This window comes from Hemiscyllium ocellatum, chromosome 3, assembly GCF_020745735.1.
Source record: "Hemiscyllium ocellatum isolate sHemOce1 chromosome 3, sHemOce1.pat.X.cur, whole genome shotgun sequence".
NCBI classification, from domain to species: domain Eukaryota; kingdom Metazoa; phylum Chordata; class Chondrichthyes; order Orectolobiformes; family Hemiscylliidae; genus Hemiscyllium; species Hemiscyllium ocellatum.
The window spans coordinates 118,909,836-118,928,661 of record NC_083403.1 but is presented as its reverse complement, the minus strand read 5'-3'; the positions used below and the strand labels follow the sequence as shown (position 1 = coordinate 118,928,661).

General features: G+C 37.5%; 1 protein-coding gene across 1 annotated transcript in view; it reads left to right on the top strand.

Annotated features, from left to right (window-relative positions):
- sh3yl1 (SH3 and SYLF domain containing 1) overlaps positions 1–18,826 on the top strand; it is a 160,400-nt gene that overhangs the window by 65,725 nt on the left and 75,849 nt on the right. The window contains exons 5-6 of the mRNA XM_060853081.1: positions 12,215–12,327; positions 18,119–18,247. Of these exons, the coding sequence (XP_060709064.1) occupies positions 12,215–12,327; positions 18,119–18,247 (242 nt within the window). The remainder of the gene's footprint in view (positions 1–12,214; positions 12,328–18,118; positions 18,248–18,826) is intronic.

Genomic DNA, 18,826 nt, shown 5'->3' with positions numbered 1-18,826 from the left:
TGAGGTATCAATATTTAAGCTGTTGGAAGGTACATGAGGCAACCTTCTCAGTGCTGCTTTTTCAGCATCTGTACTTAGCTTCTGAGAGGTACTGGAAGGGATGTGTTGTGGTGTCACCCTCTAACTGCCAAGACAATGATTATGCCTCTGAACATAAAAAAAGAGAAAGCATTGCCATTGAGGGTTAGAATTGTCAGGCTGAAAACAATACTGACAGTGGGCTTATTATGAAAATTGCAGTACATTAACATTGCCAGCCAGACATGGGTGTCTTGGCAACTCTGCAGGATCTGTCCTGGTCTTCTCCAGACAGAGCAAGATCTTTTCCTCATAGCGCGTGTGGAAGCAGATGCTAGGCACCCCACCCACCTTTACACTTTCAGCCTTATTTTGGGCAGTTTTCTCTCTTATCGAGCCGAAGGGAAGGATTGAATGAAATGAAAGTGGATGGCACAGAAGTGGTGAGGTGTCTTAAGTGAATGAGTAGACAGAGGAGAAGCTAAGCAAGGTTAGCAGTATGAGGGGTTGGGGGAAATGAGAATGGCTGAAGGAAGATGTTACATGCAGTAGTCAGACTGGTAGAGTATGAGCCTTGATGGGAGGTGTATAGCAGCAGAGGTAATGAGTATGAGGTAGGCAGGAGAAGATGCTAGCACTTCCCCTGATGGAGAAAAGAAGGTAATTTTATAGCACAATGAAGACCTCAGTAGGCTGAAAGGGTCTGGTATTGTAGCCTTCTGTGATCCTCGAGAAAGGGACTTTAACCAAGGGAGGTCCCAATCGATGAATCACGACACCAAGTTTTTCTTACTAGCCATGGCCTCTAGGAGTGTGTGCAACCATGCATGCATCTTTGGAATGCCACTGCTTGTCCAGGTGTGCAACAGCCTTTTAAACATGGCACTTGTGCCAGAGATGCTTGGGTATCTTGGGATATCCGTATTGTGGCAAGTTCTTTTGGCCTCTGTGATTTGGAGAATTGGGCTAGCATCGGACAAGGATGTTGCCATGGGGTAGTTAGTGAAGTGAGTCTGAGGTGATAGCATGTGAAAACCTGCGAGGCCACACAGAGAGAATTCCTCCATAAAACTCAAGATAAATGAATCTTAGCCAAAATAATGTGTGTCAGTCTAATGATTTTATTGCATAGCCTTTTGGTATAGATTGAAATTATTGTATCTGAAGCTTTGAAAGTTGTCCCACAACTCTCTTAATCAATCTCTAATATACAGCTTGTAAAATATTTTAACATTTGGCTAATTTAAAATAATAAATTGAAAACCTATTTCCAAGAAACAGTTCATTCAAAAATGCTTTAATTCTTAGATCATGAGAACCTAGATATAAGTGCAACATTCCATATTTGAAGGAAATCACCGACCACTTTTTCTGAATGCTCTAACTGCTTCTCCCATCTAAGTAAACAATATTTTTGTTTCTATTTTTCCCACTTTCTCCCAATAAATTAATTTATGCAATTAGCAATACAGCATAAAATATCTGTGAACTGTTTTAGCAGTACTTTGAAATAATTAAATATTTCAAAAGTTCAGTGCAATTCATTTTTCTGCATCCTAGCTAAAACTGCTGATTTTATTGTATTAAGGTTAAATGTGTAGGTTCTTCAGAGCTTTCCATTATCGGCAGAAATGGTACTCTTTTACTCTCTTATTATGCATTAGAATTCCATATTATACCCACTTCATCTGTCTTTTATTCTGTTTCAAGATTTCTGCTTCTATTTAGCCAATGACTTCAGATTTTTGTTTTAAACATAAGGCCTTTTTTGTGGAATCATATCCAAGGAACAACTAAAAAGGGAAAAAAATGGGCATTGTTGTATTCTGCAGAGGAAAATCCTTTACTCCCAGTTCTGCACCTGAGTAGCAGTGCTCCTCAATTTCCCATATGGCTTTTCAGGTGGCTGTACTCAAAGAGGATGCAATCAGGCATATTATATGTTAATGTATGTCAGATGCTCTGTACACAGATTTCCTGTGATAGTGCAGGATGCAGTTCAAAGCAGACTGCTTCCAAAAAATCTGGCATGAATGCTTCAGCTTTGCTGTTTAGATGCAATGTTAAAGGGACATTCTGGTACTGTCAACAACTCTTGCATTCTGACTCTTTGAATTAAAAATGTTTTTGCTCTGCCTGTTGTCAAATGATGATTTAGATCAGAGTGGTGCTGGAAAAACACAGCAGGTCAGGCAGCATTGGAGGAGCAGGAAAATTGACGTTTCAGGCTTTTGGCCGAAACGTCGATTTTCCTGCTCCTTCGATGCTGCCTGACCTGCTGTGCTTTTCCAGCACCAGTCTGATCTAAACTCTGGTTTCCAGCATCTACAGTCCTCACTTTTGTCTTGTTGTCAAATGATGTTAGACTTTTAAATTTATTATTCCAGGGCTATGGGTTTCTACCCCTTTTGCAAGTTGAACAGGAGCAGGTATGGCTGAGAGATGAGTTCCTCTTTTCATAGCTGAGTGAGTACCAAATTTTAATGCTTAGCTTTTAAGAGAAGAATGCTTTCTGAGCCTACAAGATAGTTTGAGTTCATCATGGATATTGCCCAAAGTGAATGGCATGTATAGTGGTCAAGCAGCCAGATGAGTGATGTGCCAAGTTATATAAACTTGTAAAGTATGTAAATGTTCCTGTACAAAGTGGCAACTGAGAATCATTCACTGTTCTTCCCAAAAAGGTTGTGTTGATTTATGTTGCAAGAAAAGCCTGCAGCTAAACTTTACGTTATGGTATTACGTTATTAGCCAAACATATCGATGAACTCCTCAAAGGGGTTGTGCGGTCCTTTCCAGATAAGGCTGATTTATCCTGAAACATATGACTGAAATAATGATTTTTGTGCAGCAACACCAGCTAGCCCCAAAATCAATCCCCAACACCCTCAAGTTTTGTAATGAAGTAGTGGTTCTTATCATTGGGAGGATATTCCAGTTCAGAAATATCTAGCACAAACCATGCTTGTTTTGTGTTTTCAGGCAAGATTTGGAGGCTGAAGTTAGAAGGCTTTCAGGCCCACACAGCACATGAAGGATAAATGCAATGAAGTGCACACAATTATTTTATCCTTGCTATAGGACATTGCTAGGCAGTACCCTATCCTGTTTCTTATGATGAGATTAGTGAACTTATTCAATGGTATATTTGTGACGTGTATAGTATTACCTGTAATTTATTCTCCAAGTACAGATCATGACCTTCAGAAAATTTAAGTGCTAATTCGCCCTTGTGCTCAACGCACTTCTGTTGCATGGTACTGATTTCTCCCCACATATGTAAACACAACCCGATAATGTTCTCAATTTCTTGCAATCTGATCACTTGCTGATTGTACAACAACAAAGAACACAATTGACTTGGACATTACAAATCTCAAAAATGTGCTGCATATTTTGCTCATACTCCATCCACTTTTGATTTCTCTATGAAGGTAATTAGCTCGTAGAAGGAAATTATGAAACCAGAAAGTTTAAGATTAATCACTACATTGCTTTGAATTTTAAAACTCAACCATTTCACATAGCAAAGCATGTAGATGTTTTTGATCATTTAGATAACATTTATGAATGCAAGTAATTTTATTAAATTTATAACTGTTTTAGACATCTGGAAAGTAAAACGGCTGGGAATGTAATTTAACCAATTTTATTGGTGTCACATGGTTTTACAGATCAATTCAGTATAAATAGTGAATAAGAGAGGCACTGGTGGAATAAATCAACCATGTTTCTGTCAGGTAATTTGGTTTGCTGAATTTCAATAATACTCAATCACTTCTACTTCCCAATATCGTGTACTGACATAGGTAAAACTACTTAGTTGTGTAAATTTCTATTTCTGAGTTTCACTTTAGATAGCTGTGGAGTTTAGAAATGCCTTTTCTGGTATGTTATTTCGGCATAAATGAAATGATATATTGAATTATATTTTAAAATAATTATCACATTTTTTTCTTTCTAAGGACAGCAACACATCTTACAAAGATTTTAAAGCTCAATATCCTAGTCACTTATGGGATAATACTCATTAAATTGGAATAAAATTATGTTGAAAGTAATTCTCTTTCTTTTCATGGCTAGTTTTTATTTGACTAGTTTAAAGAGTGGAATCTCCTAATCTTGAAGTTCGGCCTTGAGACAGGAAGGTAGCTTAATCAGTTGGATGGATTATGCAGACCAGAATCCCAACGGCGCCTTCCCTCGATCTAAATGACCTTGTGCATGGGATTGTTCATGCTCAACCTTTGACACCTTGGTCTTCATGATGTTGGTTGTCCTTCTCTGTAACATTGTCAAGTGTGATAACATCCAGCCTCCAATTGGCTGACAGCTCTTGCTGTGCAGCATTTATACCAGGGGCCTGATTTCAGAAAAAAGCTGACCGTTGTCCTCCAAACTGCCATTTTGGCAGAAAATATGGCAGGCTTTTCTCTGAAGAATTAACTCAGGTGTGTTGCCAACTTTTCAGCAGTTGAGTAAGGCACTAGACAAAAGAGAAGCTTAAGTCTAATGTTCACTGCTTAATATCTTTAAATGCAAAAATACAAATGCGTATTTTAATGAGCATATATTTCTTTGCTATATTCTGATTTATAAGTGAAACTCTTCACTTTACAATTTGGCTAATCTTAAAAGTGGTTCATTCTAAAACTTTCTGATGGGGGATAAATAGTTTGTTCATGGGCAGTGTGAACACATTTTATTGGTAAGACAATGAAGCTATATTTACTTTAAGAGAGCCACAAGGAGTTACTGAGCCCAGTGGTATGAGGCAACTAGAACTAAATCTCACTGGCTTACCAAATGAATTTTAGCTGCTATTATTAGCAGATTCCGTAGCTTCACTACAGCACTTCAAAGTATGATGTTTAATATACATATGTTGCAAAAGACTACCAATAACTTTCACATTCTGTTAAGTATTTGCATATTATGATATTCTGCACAGCAACTTTAAAATAACTGTATAGGTACTCTGTATATTGCATGAGTAGTTAAGGAAGGTATCATTTCATTTATGTCGAAATAACATACCAGAAAAGGCATTTCTTAACTCCATAGCTATCTAAAGTAAAACTCAGAAATAGAAATTTCCTTAGCCACCTGAGGAAAGAGAGGTGTTGTTGTACTTTCTTGACCGTCGTGTCAACGTGAGTGGACCAGGACACATCGTTGGTGATCATCAGTCCCAAGAACTTGATGCTCTTCACCATCTCCACCTCTGCTCCACTGATGCAGATCAGGATGTGCTCTCCACTCTGTTTCCTGAAGTCAATGACCAGCTCCTATGTTTTGCTAATGTTGATGGAGAGATTGTTATCTTTACACCATGCTGCTAAGCACTCAATCTCTTCCCTGTATTCTGCCTCGTTGTTTGAGATCTTGGGTATTGTCAGCAAACTGGTAAATGGAGTTGGGGTGGAATTTAACTGCACAGTCATGAGTGTATAAGCAGTATAGTAGGGAGCAAAATACGCAGACTTTGTGCCACAATTGAGGATTATGTTGGAGGAGGTTTGGTTGCCTATTCTTACTGATTGTGGTTGATGCGTAAGAAAATCAAGGGTCCAGATACAGAGCAGGAAGCCAAGACTTAGGCTATGGAATTTAGAGATGAGTTTGTTATCACAGACAAGGCACAGATTATTTGTAATTAGTCATTAACTGCTAAGCTTTGTTTAAATTTGACCACAGCATTGCCTTGAGAAATTAACTGGAGAATGGCTATCTCCTGTTTTATTGAATTGAACATGTGACATGTTATTTCTGTCTACAAAGAACAGAGCCCTGTATATCAGTATATGTAGCTTCCAAAACAGGCTAGTGCAATGTATTGCTCATCTGACTTACAACCTTTATGTCTGCATGTCCCAAAGACTGGTGGATTGTATCACACTATATACCATTTGACTGAGGAAATTCTGGAGAAACTCATCAATTCTGTCAGCATGTGTGAAGAGACTGCAGAGTTAATGTTTCAAGTCCAGTGACCTTTCTACACAACTCTTCAATACCCCTTTGACTGCAACAAACAAGCTTAACCATACACAACTAGCTCATGTTTGCAAAACTTACAACAAAGTTTCTAATTTTACATGTGACTATGCAGTTGGATAACACTTGTTAAATAATTCTGTGTGCCAAAGAATTACACTGAACACCAATTTAGGCTTGTTGTTTTGACTCTCAACACTTAAGGGCCGGATGTAGCAATTATCGAAATCTGCATGAAATGTGATTAATGGGTACAAATTAAAGTACTCCCAAATTTTGATGCTCTCTGTTAGCGGAATATTTATAGCTTCCAGTCGTTACAGGTAAAATATCTTCTTGTCCCATGTTATTAAATTGAAAAACACTCTTTTTTTTTCAAACTTCAGGTGGGTATCTGTTGCAAAATGCCATTTATTAAAATGTCCACGAAGAAAGTGCAAGCCAACAAATTGGACAAATTTCTCTTGAAAGTATCATGATATGGAGGGCTTTATTGATTAAGTTGCTGGTATGTGGTGAAGGTTTATAAGAGCTTATTGTTTTGGAATTTAGATTATAAAATAGAATAAAAATCAATTTTGATTATATAGAAGTGACTTTTATTTTTTCTTTAAGGGGTCAGAAAGTCATTTGGAACAGTGAACTAAAGACATCATTTCAAATAGGCATCTGATTTAAATGCCTTGATCAGTTATCTGGAAATTAATTGCAGAATGTATACAAAATTGAATTTTATCACTAAAGGTGATCACGAAAGATGGTCAGAGACCAGATTCAGGTTTATGGTGAAAAAAAGTTCCATATTAATGGAAGCATGGGTTAATTTGTAGAAATTTCCAGGCTGAGTGTTTTTAGTGGGTAGACCTCTCAAGATTTTGAGAATTTTGAAGAAGCCTCCAATTTGTAAGAACTCATGTGCTTTCAGAACTAGAAATAAGTCTGTCGGCCATCAAAATTGAAGAGAGTCAGTGACTAATTAAATTAAGAATAGAGTGATACTTCCTGGGGATTAAGGATCTGTACAGAATAGTTTTGGGGGTAAAAGGCTGAATCTTTGTTTTTGTTGTTTGTTAACTTAGTTTTCTTTTCTTTGTGTAATAAATTTGTATTCTTTTGTTCAAACAACATTAGCCACGTGCCCTGAATATTTTCAAGTGTAACTGCCAGAATAACCAATCTGCACAAATACAGTTTATAATCTATCAAGCCAAGTTTCACTCTGGGATCTGACTCATCTAGTATTTCCAAAAGCTGGAATCCTAACAAATAAAAATTGATTTGGAACTATCCATCAAACATGGATAACCAGGAAGTACACACACAACTCCAGGAATGAGTTGACTGTGACTACTGTTGGCATCAGGAAAGCATTTGAATGAGTATGGCATCAAGAGCCCGAGTGAAATTGGAATGAATGGGAACTGGTGAACAACTTTTCATTGATTTGTGTTGTAATTAGCACAATGGAAGGTAGTTGTTTGTTGGAGACACTTCATTTTAGCCCTGGAACATTACTTAAGGAGTTTCTCTGGCTATGCCAAATCACCTTTAGCTGCTTCACGAATTGCCTTTCCTCCATCATAAGATTAGTCATGGCAATATTTTGTTGATGATTACACGGTATTCAATGCTGTTCTAATATGAAACAGCCAGTGTCCGTATGCAGCATGACGTGGATGACCTCAGGATTGGGCTGATAATTGGCATAGTCTCCAACATCAGATAATCTGTCGATCCACCAATGATATTTAGTAGCATTACCAGTGCTGATGTATCAACATTTGGGGATTGCCATTGAGCAGAAACTAAACTAAACATAAATGTTGTGCCTACAGATTGGGAATTTATAGTGGATAACTCACCCTCTGATTCACCAATGCCTGTCCACAAGTTAGTGTGATATAATATTCTCCACTTAATAAGAATAGGGTTAATCATTTTAAAGTTTAAGGTTACTTCAAAAATTTTGACATATTTACAACTTGAACATAAATGAAAGCTAAAACTGTAACTGAATATGAATACTTAGGTAATGTATTTCTAGTCATGATTATCAGTTCTTCACTGATAGATAAATATTACTGAATGTCTAGTTCTTATATATAACTGTAAATAGTGGGAAATGGCTATCATCCTCTTAGCACTATTACAGTGACTATGACAATATTCAGTGGGTCCAATTAAAACTAAAATCAGAACTAACTGTATTTAACTCTTCCAAAGATCCCCATCCCTGAACATATCCATGTTTTTCACCTAATTAACCTGATATTGTATCAGCCCAAAGCTGGCCAACAGCACTCAAATTCCAACCATGTCCAGCTGTCTCAATTTAAGAGAGGCCTTGCTCTCAATATGGACCAGGCATTCTGCTGACGATTAATGGAAAATATGCTAGAGATACTGATAATTTTAAAAATATTCCTATGATGTTCTAGCATCACAAAAACAGAGATCGCTATAGAAACTGACCAGATCTGGTGGCATCTGTGATGAGAAAGCAGAGTTAACATTTTGGGTCCAGTGACCCTTTTCCAAAGAAGAATATCAGTTTTTGTTTCAGACTTCCAGCATACATAGTATTTATTTTTGTTTTTATAAATGATCTAGAGTTATGCTTAGTTAACATGATATTATTGTAGACATAAGCCTAATAATACCCGACAAGTCTAATATGCAAAGCTAATTCTGCAATGAATTCAAAAGTTTGTATCTCAATCTTTTCTCTTGCATCCAAATCCATTTAAAACATACAATACCAACCAGACCAAATTGACCAATCTCTCAACTTGACCTTTGTCATACGAGGAACATTACAATCCTTTCTGTTGCTCATCTAGCTCATTTGATCTTTAAAGTTTGGTTGAGAGTGGGTTTTTATTTCCGGTGGATGACTTCTTAATTGTGTAATTGTAATCTTTTCACAAAATGAACAGCGATGTTTAATTTCAAGAGTTAGCATTACATAAATCACTTCTGGGCAAAAATAAAACAACCTTTCAGTTATTCTCACTTGATTGATTGCCATTGTCAATTTGAAAGCCAGTGGTCAGGTTACCTTACCGGGTCAACATTTTAGCTTGACTTGAAAAGTGACGTGCTTATTAGTATTTTGCTGAAAGTGGCGGTGGCAAAGGAGTTGTAAATTTTAGTGTATGGTCTTGAAAATTAAAAAAAGTAAAGAAAATTCGATAAGTTCTACGTCATTGAAGACAGATGACTCATCTTTTACCTTAACTCTTCGTTCTTCAGGATCTTTGTACAGTCACTAAATATAGCGCAACTAATAGCTTGTCATAGCATTTATATGACTAACAGATAAGTCAGTTTCAGCATTGATAGATGCTTTATATTAAATGTATTGATTTTCATTAAATATCCCTGCCTTACCAGTGTGTGCACTTAGGCTTTGGAAAGCTATGAAAAGAGAAAATGTCCTTGGTTTAAATTAAATGAAAGCATGTAGGGATACTGTAAAAAAAAAATGGTGCATGTATATATTTTTGAAGTTCACAGATTCTCCAAGTGCTTACAATATGATAAAATAAGCAAATCATGTATTACTTTCATGTAATCCATAAGGTGTTTGTGGATAAATGTGAGGCTTATTTTGACATTGAATTGTTTATTTAATCTGCAGTTTTACCACAACAGTCTGATTTTTAAGGGGAGGGAATGGTGTAGTGCTAATGTCACTAAGCTAGTAATCTGCAGCCTTAGACTAATGTTATGGTGGCATATCCCACCATGACAAAAAGTGGAATTTCAATTTAATAAAATCTGCATTCAAGACTAGTCTAACAGTGAAGTGTAACTATTGATGATTGTCATAAAAACCTTCTTGTTCACTAATCTCCTTTAGGGATGAAAATCTGGTGTCTTTACCAGGTTTAGCCACAGCAGAGTGAACATCTCTTAACTGTCTTGTCAAATGGCCTAGAGAGACAGTCGGTTCATGGGCAATTAGGGATTGACAACAAACACCCATATCAATGCTATAATCCCATGCAAGAATAAAAATATTGTTTTCAAATTAATTTTGGTCCCTCTCTATCACTTAAATTTTTAACCCTCTCTTTCTGCTTTCAGTCTTAAATCTTTTCCATTTTGTTATTACTTCATAATTTTAAAATGTATGCTTTTAATTCCGCATCTTAATCTATAGGAGCCTGCAAGCTTTGATAGTTTATCCATCCTCTTTCTCATTCAAATACTTTCCACACACAATTATCAAAACAGTCTTCAGTGATTTGTTGCAATATGACTGAGTTGTTCTTCCATACCTTTAACATTCAAAATCTATAATTTAGTCTCTCACAATTGTGAGATAGACTATTTCACCTTATTATTCTATATAGGCTGGAACTTGGCTGACACCTATTGGCACCATCTTATTTGTCTTTGAACTAAATATTTGTATTGTTTAAAACCAAAGTTTTAACTTAATTTTACTTTGATATCATTCACTTCATGAATGTACCTCATTTCAAAGGTTATTTATTCTGATGCCTTCCTTCTGATCCCTATGTTTCAACGTTTTATATATGAACTGGTGGAAATGCTCAAAGACCACAAAATGAATCAATCTTCATTTTCAGAGTATAATGCTTCATTATTTTCTCTGGCTGGAGAGGACAAATAGTTTCTGGCTTAACAAGAATAGCTCAGTCGTGAGATCTTAGAAGAACTGAGTTCAAATCAAAAGTTATCCTTTTGTTGAAGGCATTAATGTCCTTATAGAAGTATTATCATGGTTACTGGAGGCTAATCATTGATGTGTGACCTTCCCAAGACTCTGCTCATAATGCAACCATTTCATTGGTTCAGTCATAAAGTCAAAAGTGTAGTTGTTTGCTAATGTCTCCATGAGCCCAAGCTTCATTCACAACTTTTCTAATAATGATTTACCCCATGCCACCTACATCAATTGGCACATAACACTGCATCACACCTAACAAGGAAAAATCCCAGTCACTGTACCCAGAGTATAATATATCCTGAGTCCACAACCATCAAGATCTTGGAGATCACTATAGATCAGAAACTTAACTTAAAGGGCAGAATTGTTTATGTTGTTAGCCATAACTATCAAGGTTGCAAGTTAACAAAAGTAAGTACTTTTAAATGTGGCTCACATAATGAGATGAAAACAGCAATATATTGTTATTAATAATAATTAATAAATTGGAAGGCCAATACATACAGAAAAGAGAAGGAAATGTAGGTCTACATGTGGAGAACAGCTCAACGTAAGGGTCCAGTTTTAATGTAGTACAAGTTTGTAAAGGTGAAAGGCTTTCATGTAATTTTGGCTGTGAATTTCTTTTCCAAATCAGCAAATTTTAAATAAACACAGTAAATAACTGGAAAGTCTCATTCACTGTAAACATTTCACTCCTGCTAATACTTTTTGTAGAATCACTTAAGATCGAAGGAAGTGATTTCAAATTTCACATGACCCAGGAGCTTTGGGTATAGACTAACAGAATTAGAGATGTGCATATGTGCTCCCGTACTTCTGACTATTGCATACTATTATCATTCATACATAAGTGGTAAATAATACTCCTAGCTCATTAAAGTATGGATTGCTGCTGTTCTACCTCTGACGATTAACATCCCATACCCTCCCATCTGTTCCAAATCCTCTTCACACAAGACCTAATAGAGCGGTCTTCACTGGTGACCTGTCTAGACATGCCAAGCAGGTGTCAACAGCTCATCTGCCCATTGAATGAGGCCCAATTCCAGTTCAAGGAACTTAATTCCAAGCTAGTGCCTGACATACTGAGGAGTTAGGAGAAATTGAAGTGGAGCACTGGTGAAGGAAAAATCAGGTCAACTCTAAAGGATGCTGCACTGACCAATATAGCTCACTGAAACAATAGCATAGCAGTAAGGAAAGCTAACTGAACTGTTTTAACTTGTAAATCATATTAGATTTTTTATGCTAGCGAATAATGCCCACCATGTTAACATATATATTCACCACACAAGTTTTAAAATATGTTTATTGCTCAATAGAGCTGTCTTTGTTCAAACTGTAACCATCCTAGTAAATCATTGAATACTCTTCATTTTCATAACTAATTTTCTGTTCTCTGAGATTATCATGAAGCAGCCACATGTTCTTTAGTGACGTTATACAATTCTTTATTGCATTTATGCCATTTAAATCCTTTTTTAATTGTTGTTGTAGGTATCCGATTTGGTGATAATCCTGAATCAGAAGCGTGCAGTTGATGCTTTTGCAAAAGGGGGAAATCTCACATTAGGTGGAAATTTTACAGTCGCAATTGGGCCCATTGGCAGGTCAGTGATTACATATTTATTTAGTATTAACAAATAAGGTTTATATTCTTAATATTAACTTTAATGTAAACTTTTTCAAATAGTATTCTGCCCCTTGGATTTTTCATATATAGTTTTGTTAATCTGATGTTTATTTTACTGAACCTCTGAAAAACAACAAATTCATTTCTGTCAGATAATAGACTTAAATGGAAAGGAAAGTATGAAGTGACACTGACATTTGAACAAATGTAGTACCATTTGTAAATATAAAAGAAAACAACCTTGATGCTCCCCGCCTCTGCCACCAACACTCTCTTTCTGATTTATGTCCAACCTCCTGTCCGCTCTAAAGTCTTTGAACAAAAACATCTTTCACTAAAATCCAAGTTTGAATTACTCCAATCAAGTTTATAGTACTGAAACATATGCTTATTAACATCAGATGACTGTGAACATGGTAAACTATTCCCGCTCAACTTGTTTACAGCCTCTGACATGTTTGACCAGACACCAAGTTCCGCCAATATCCCAATTGTCTTTCAGCAAGCAGAACTGCACTTATCTGGCCTAATTCTTATTTGTACAGCTGTTAGCGAAAAATTATCTGAAATGGCTTATCTTTCTGCTCTTACACTGTTATCTCTGGCATCTTCCAAAAGTCTCCTCTCTTTTCATCTTGGCAACTTCATCCAAAAGTTTAACAAGAAGTTCCATAAGAATGCTCACAAAATTCAGCTCTGCCTCACTACCATTCTACCCTTGCCCCACACCGAGTTCTGCTCTGGGAAAAATGTCAGGGACAAGGTGGAATTGAGAAATTAAATTTGGTGACCTCCATGTTTTTGCCTTCCCTGTCATAAAGTAGACAGGCAGAGGGCTGAAGAAACACAGCAAGCCAGGTAGCATCAAGAGTGGAGAAGTCAATGTTTTGGGTGTAACCCTTCTTCAGGACTGGGGTTGGGTGTAGGGGAGCTGCAGATAAAGGAGGTGGCAGGGACAGGGGGATGAAGGAGGTGAACACAGGTAGAGGGTACGATTTGGTTGAGCAATGGGAGGAATGAGTCGCTTGGTGACAGGGAGGAGTGGACAGGAGGGGTGGGGCTGGGAAGGGAGTCAGGGAATAGGAAGGGAGGTTATTTAAAATTGGAGAACTCCATGTTGAGTCCTCCGGGCTGTAGGCTGCCCAGACGGAAGATTAGGTGTTGTTCTTCCAATTTGCGGTTTGGTTCATTTGGCAATGAAGGAGGCCAAGGATGGTCATGTCGGAAAGGGGAATTAAAATGGACGGTGATTGGTAGGCCTGGTTTGCCCCTGCAGGCCCAGCTGAGATGTTTGGCAAACCGTTCCCTAAGTTTACATTTGGTCTCCCCGATGTAGAGAAGACCACATCAGGAGCACCCAAAGGAGTAAACTAGTTTAGAAGTGAGGCAGGTGAATCTCTGTCTTACCTGGAAGAACTGTTTTGAGCCCTGGATGGAGGTGAGGAGGGTGGTGTACTGGCAGGTTTTGTATCTTTACCAGTTGCAGGAGAAGGTACCTGGGGATTCGGGGGTGCTGGTGGGGAGAGTGGCATTAAGCTGAAAATGTGTTGCTGGTTAAAGCGCAGCAGGTCAGGCAGCATCCAAGGAACAGGAAATTCGACGTTTCAGGCATAAGCCCTTCATCAAGAGTGGCATTAACCACTGTCGAAGAACTGCCGAAGAGAACAGTCCTTGCGGAAGGCAGAGAATGATGGGGAGGGGAAGATGTTCTTGGTGGTCGGGTCTAGCTGGAGTTGTGAACCAAACCGCAAATTGGAGGAACAACACTTCATCTTCTGCCTGGGCAGCCTTCAGCCTGGAGGACTCAACATTGAGTTCTCCAATTTCAAATCTCCCTTCCCAGCCCCTCCCCCTTCCTTCCACTCCTCCCTGCCACCAACTGGATTCATTCCTCCCATTGACCAACCAGATCATGCCATCTACCTGTCTTCACTTATCCACACTTCACCATCCTGCCCCCGCTACCCCCTTTATCCGCAGCTCCCCCGACACCTAACCCCAGTCCTGAAGAAGGGTTACACCCAAAATGTTGACTTCTCCACCTCGTGATTCTGCCTGGCTTGCTGTGTTCTTCCAGCCTCCTGTCTGTCTACTTTGGATTCCAACATCTACAGTGTTTTTGTCTCTTTCTTGCCTTAAAGACCACATGAGATATAGATTTCTTTGTTTAAGTATTTATTCATGCATACAAGGGAGGTGTACACATCAAGGACGGTGCACAATTCTCTGAAAACAATGGTTATACTCTTTTTACAATTAACAGGTTTCCAATAAAAAGTTATCCATTCACACACTTATCTCTATCTAACAGTGTTCATTCTATTTTACATTCCAAATTAGTATACAAGACTATACTATCCAATCATATTCAAATTTGTACACGATTGTAATACTTAATGAAATTATTAAAGGTTTATGTGCGTACATTAACCAATAAAATAAATACATCTTCACATCTACTGACTGTAAATCCTCACTTTATGATTGTCAAAGCTCTTTATTGTCTCTTACCCCCTTTCCGTGTAAAGTGCTGCCATTAATCTCACCTTCCCCTCTTCTCCCATCCTTTCAGCATTCCAAAATGGCCATTCCTTCCAACCTCCTGGTTCATTCTTCATTGACATCCCTCCTGATACCTCAGTGCCTTCCTATTTTAACGATGCAACACCTATCCTTTCACTTCTTCCCTTCTCACCATCCAGCATCCCAGGTACACCTCCCAGGTGAAACTACAATTGACTTGTTTAACTTAGTTTATCGTATTCATTGCACACATTACATACTACCCTTCATTGGTGCAACTCAGCACAGATTTGGAACCGGACCATTTTGTGGAATACTTCTGTTTTGACCCATCGATGCCTGTACCAGATGTCTAAATGAGCATCTCTCCAAGTGAGGTTCTCTTTCCTTCGCCTTTTAACCCTGCACATTTCTCCTTTCCAAATGACAATCTAATTCTCTTCTCAACATCTTCGTTGAACCTGCCTCCATCATAATCTCAGGCAATGCATTTCAGAACTCATGTGAAAACGTTTTCCTCATATGATCTCTGCTGCTTTTTTTACTAGCTACTTTAAATCTGTGCCCTCTGATTCTCTATCCTTTCACAAGTGGGAATGTTTTCTCACTGATTGGTCTGTCCAGAGATTCAAAATGTTCCCATCAATAGTAAATGCAAAGAATAGCAGTCTGAGATTAGACGAGCAGCGAGCAGTTAGTTATGCAAAAAATATGATTAACCGAGTGGAGAGGGTTTTCTTCATATTCTTGATTTAATATATGTAACCGTTATAGATCGCTATCTCTTAGTCTAAGCTGTTTCCTGACTTGAAAGAGCATTCAAAAACGTACCCTGCCTGTTATGATGTCCCTCCTTCATTTTGTCTTTTGCTCTTTCATTCTCCTACCACTCGTATGTTCCTTTTTATCAGGACCACTTTCAATTGCTCTTCCATTGAGTATGCTCATTTGCTTTTCCTTCCACTCCTTTGATGCATTGTTTTGCCCCCCAACACTTTTGATCATTGATCATGTTTTCAATATGTTCTTGGTCAGCAAATTGTTCACATTAAGAATTTCATGAGTAGCCTTTTAAGTTGTCTAATGGGTTACTTACATACCAAAAACAAGTCATGTCCTTATGTAAATCAGTTATTCCCATTGGATAATTACAAATGTGTAAAAGGAGATCTGCTTCAATGTCTGAATCATATTTCATACATTTGTATACCACTTTTAATCTGCTTTAAAATTTAAAGGGTATGATCAGAATTAGCTTGCTTTCTCATTTTTTGCAATTGCTCAGTTACATCTTAAGCATTCCTGTAGAATTATACAGTAGAAATGAAACTGGAAAGATAAATAATACATATGCTTCATATCTTAAAATAATTGTTTTATCTGATGTTTTACTGCCTGAGCATCACTGGGATGCTGGACAAAACCAAATATCCAGTGGGTAAGATCACCTCATAGAACCCCCTCCATTTTTCACACACTTCCCAGATAAAGCTTAATGTCCACTGGATAATGGCACATGTCTTAGTTTAAAGAATTAAACACCATAATCTTGGATATATCTACTTTTCATTATGCAGATAACGAAAACGCAATGGTTTGCATTTTGCTAGGTAAATGTTACTTTAATCATCATAATTTAATCCCTATACTCAACTGATTTTCTGGAGAATGTTTAGTTTTTCTCAAGATTTTTATAATCATCTCTTATGTAAAATGTGTTCAACAAGGCATTTTTGCTAGAAGACCTGGTTTCAATGTGAAGTCTTGACTATGTTTAACTTTGAAGGAAGAAAATGTAAAGTAAAATAATAACAGTAATTCCATTGCTTCTTAACTACATGGGGCAAGTTTACATTGCATTATCTGTTTCACCATTGTTTTCACTTTTTTGATTTTTCATTTTTTTCCTTTCGATTAAAGCTTATTACATGCCAACTTTATGATGATTTTGCAATTTAAAACAACAGGTGTGAAAATCACTTCAATTAAACAACAATTGTAAAGCTGAGGTTTTGAAGAAATATTGGAAAGAGGTATGAGGGAATATAGTTTTAAAGTATTTAGGAAAAACAGTTATAATTTGAGATCAAGCCAATTAAAGATGCTAGCACTGAAGTTGAATGTAGAGAAAGGGATGCAAAGAATGTAGCATTCATTAGAATAAAGTGGCATATTGACAGGATTGGAGAAAGTTCCAGAAATATGAAGGCACTAGGCTTGGAAGGACTTGAAGATCAGAACAAGGAATTAAATTTGATGGAACAAGACAAGTAAACAGAAGTTCTTAACAACTGTGATAATGCAGGAGCAAAACTTTGCTGGATCAGTGTTTGGCGGTATTTTGGACAGACTGTAGTTATGTGAAGCGCTGATTAAGTTTTGGACAAATTGAAAAGTAGGAATTAGGAACAAGGTAAGCTTCAGAGGAATTGAGCCAGCCAGAGACAATGCAAGGTTGTTTTGGGTGGAAGAGACTGGTTTTGCACATGTAGAAATAGGCTCTTGATGGGGGCTGAAACATGTGGTTTGAATCATAACTCAATTATCAGACAGAATTTCATGATTTTGAAGTGTTAAATTTGTCTTGAACATTTAGGTAGAAAAGAGGTTCGTGGAGTAGTTTTTCTGGCAGAAACAGTATAAGATAGAGTTTGTCTTGAATATCTTGAGTTGATGTAAATTCTTGTAGAGATAAAGGTGTAGTCACCAGTGGTGAAGTTGAAGTGGAATTGGGATTTAATTTATAGCAATAAATCAAATTAGTGACATTATGATGGTATCTTCTTATCCTTACCAACTTTGAAGTTTTTATGAAACTTTATGTTAGCATTATGACTCCTGATATAATACTTAAATATTATTAAATGGGAAAATTATATATTCGTAGTCCATAAGTCCTCATCTTTCAAAAAACAGTCATTTTGTTCATTAAAAGAATAATGTGCATTTGTATAGCAATTTTTTAACTCTTTGAATAGTGCCACGGAATATTTTACATCCATCTCATAGAGTAGATGGCCTCCTAGTTTAACATTGCATTGTAGGTATTGGCAATGTTGAACTGTGTGTGTAATGTGCATGAGTTTCTGGAATGGACCTGGAACATGTTGACTCAGATATACAACTGAACGAAGTCTAATGCCACTGTGACTAAACAAAACCTGAAATAGTACCTACTAAAGCATTTTTCAAATTGCTTTACTGTATCATTAATACATATTTTACCAGATGTTTGTTGTTTTCAGAAACTTAGAGGGAGATGTTGCTGTTAGAAGTTCAGCTGCTGTCTACACCTACTGCAAGTCACGTGGGTTGTTTGCTGGAATATCATTAGAAGGATCTTATTTGATTGAAAGAAAAGAGACCAATCGCAAGTAAGTTGTAGTTAGAGCTAAGAAGTGTTCTTTACTTGAATTATTATGTCAGATACGTATCACGTATCATAGAAAAATAAAATTACATTTATGTTGACACATTACGGAGTCATAGAATGCAGGTTGTGTTTGGATCTTATGTGATGAGTAAGCAAGTCCAGAAGGAGATGTAAGAGAGACACCAAGTGGTGACAAAGCACATAACTGGGCTGACTTTTTCACAAATCTCAACTTCGGTTGTTTAAAGAGCAATATCCACATTCCCGATATGTTAATTGCATTGATATAACTTGTGGATTTCTGTAATATATGTGGGTGGCACAGTGGTTAGCACTGCTGCCTCACAGCGCCTGAGACCCGGGTTCATTTCCCGACTCAGGCGACAGACTGTGTGGAGTTTGCATGTTCTCCCCGTGTCTGCGTGGGTTTCCTCCGGGTGCTCCGGTTTCCTCCCACAGTCCAAAGATGTGCGGGTCAGGTGAATTGGCCATGCTAAATTGCCCCTAGTGTTAGGTAAGGGGTAAATGTAGGGGTATGGGTGGGTTGCGCTTCGGCGGGTCGGTGTGGACTTGTTGGGCC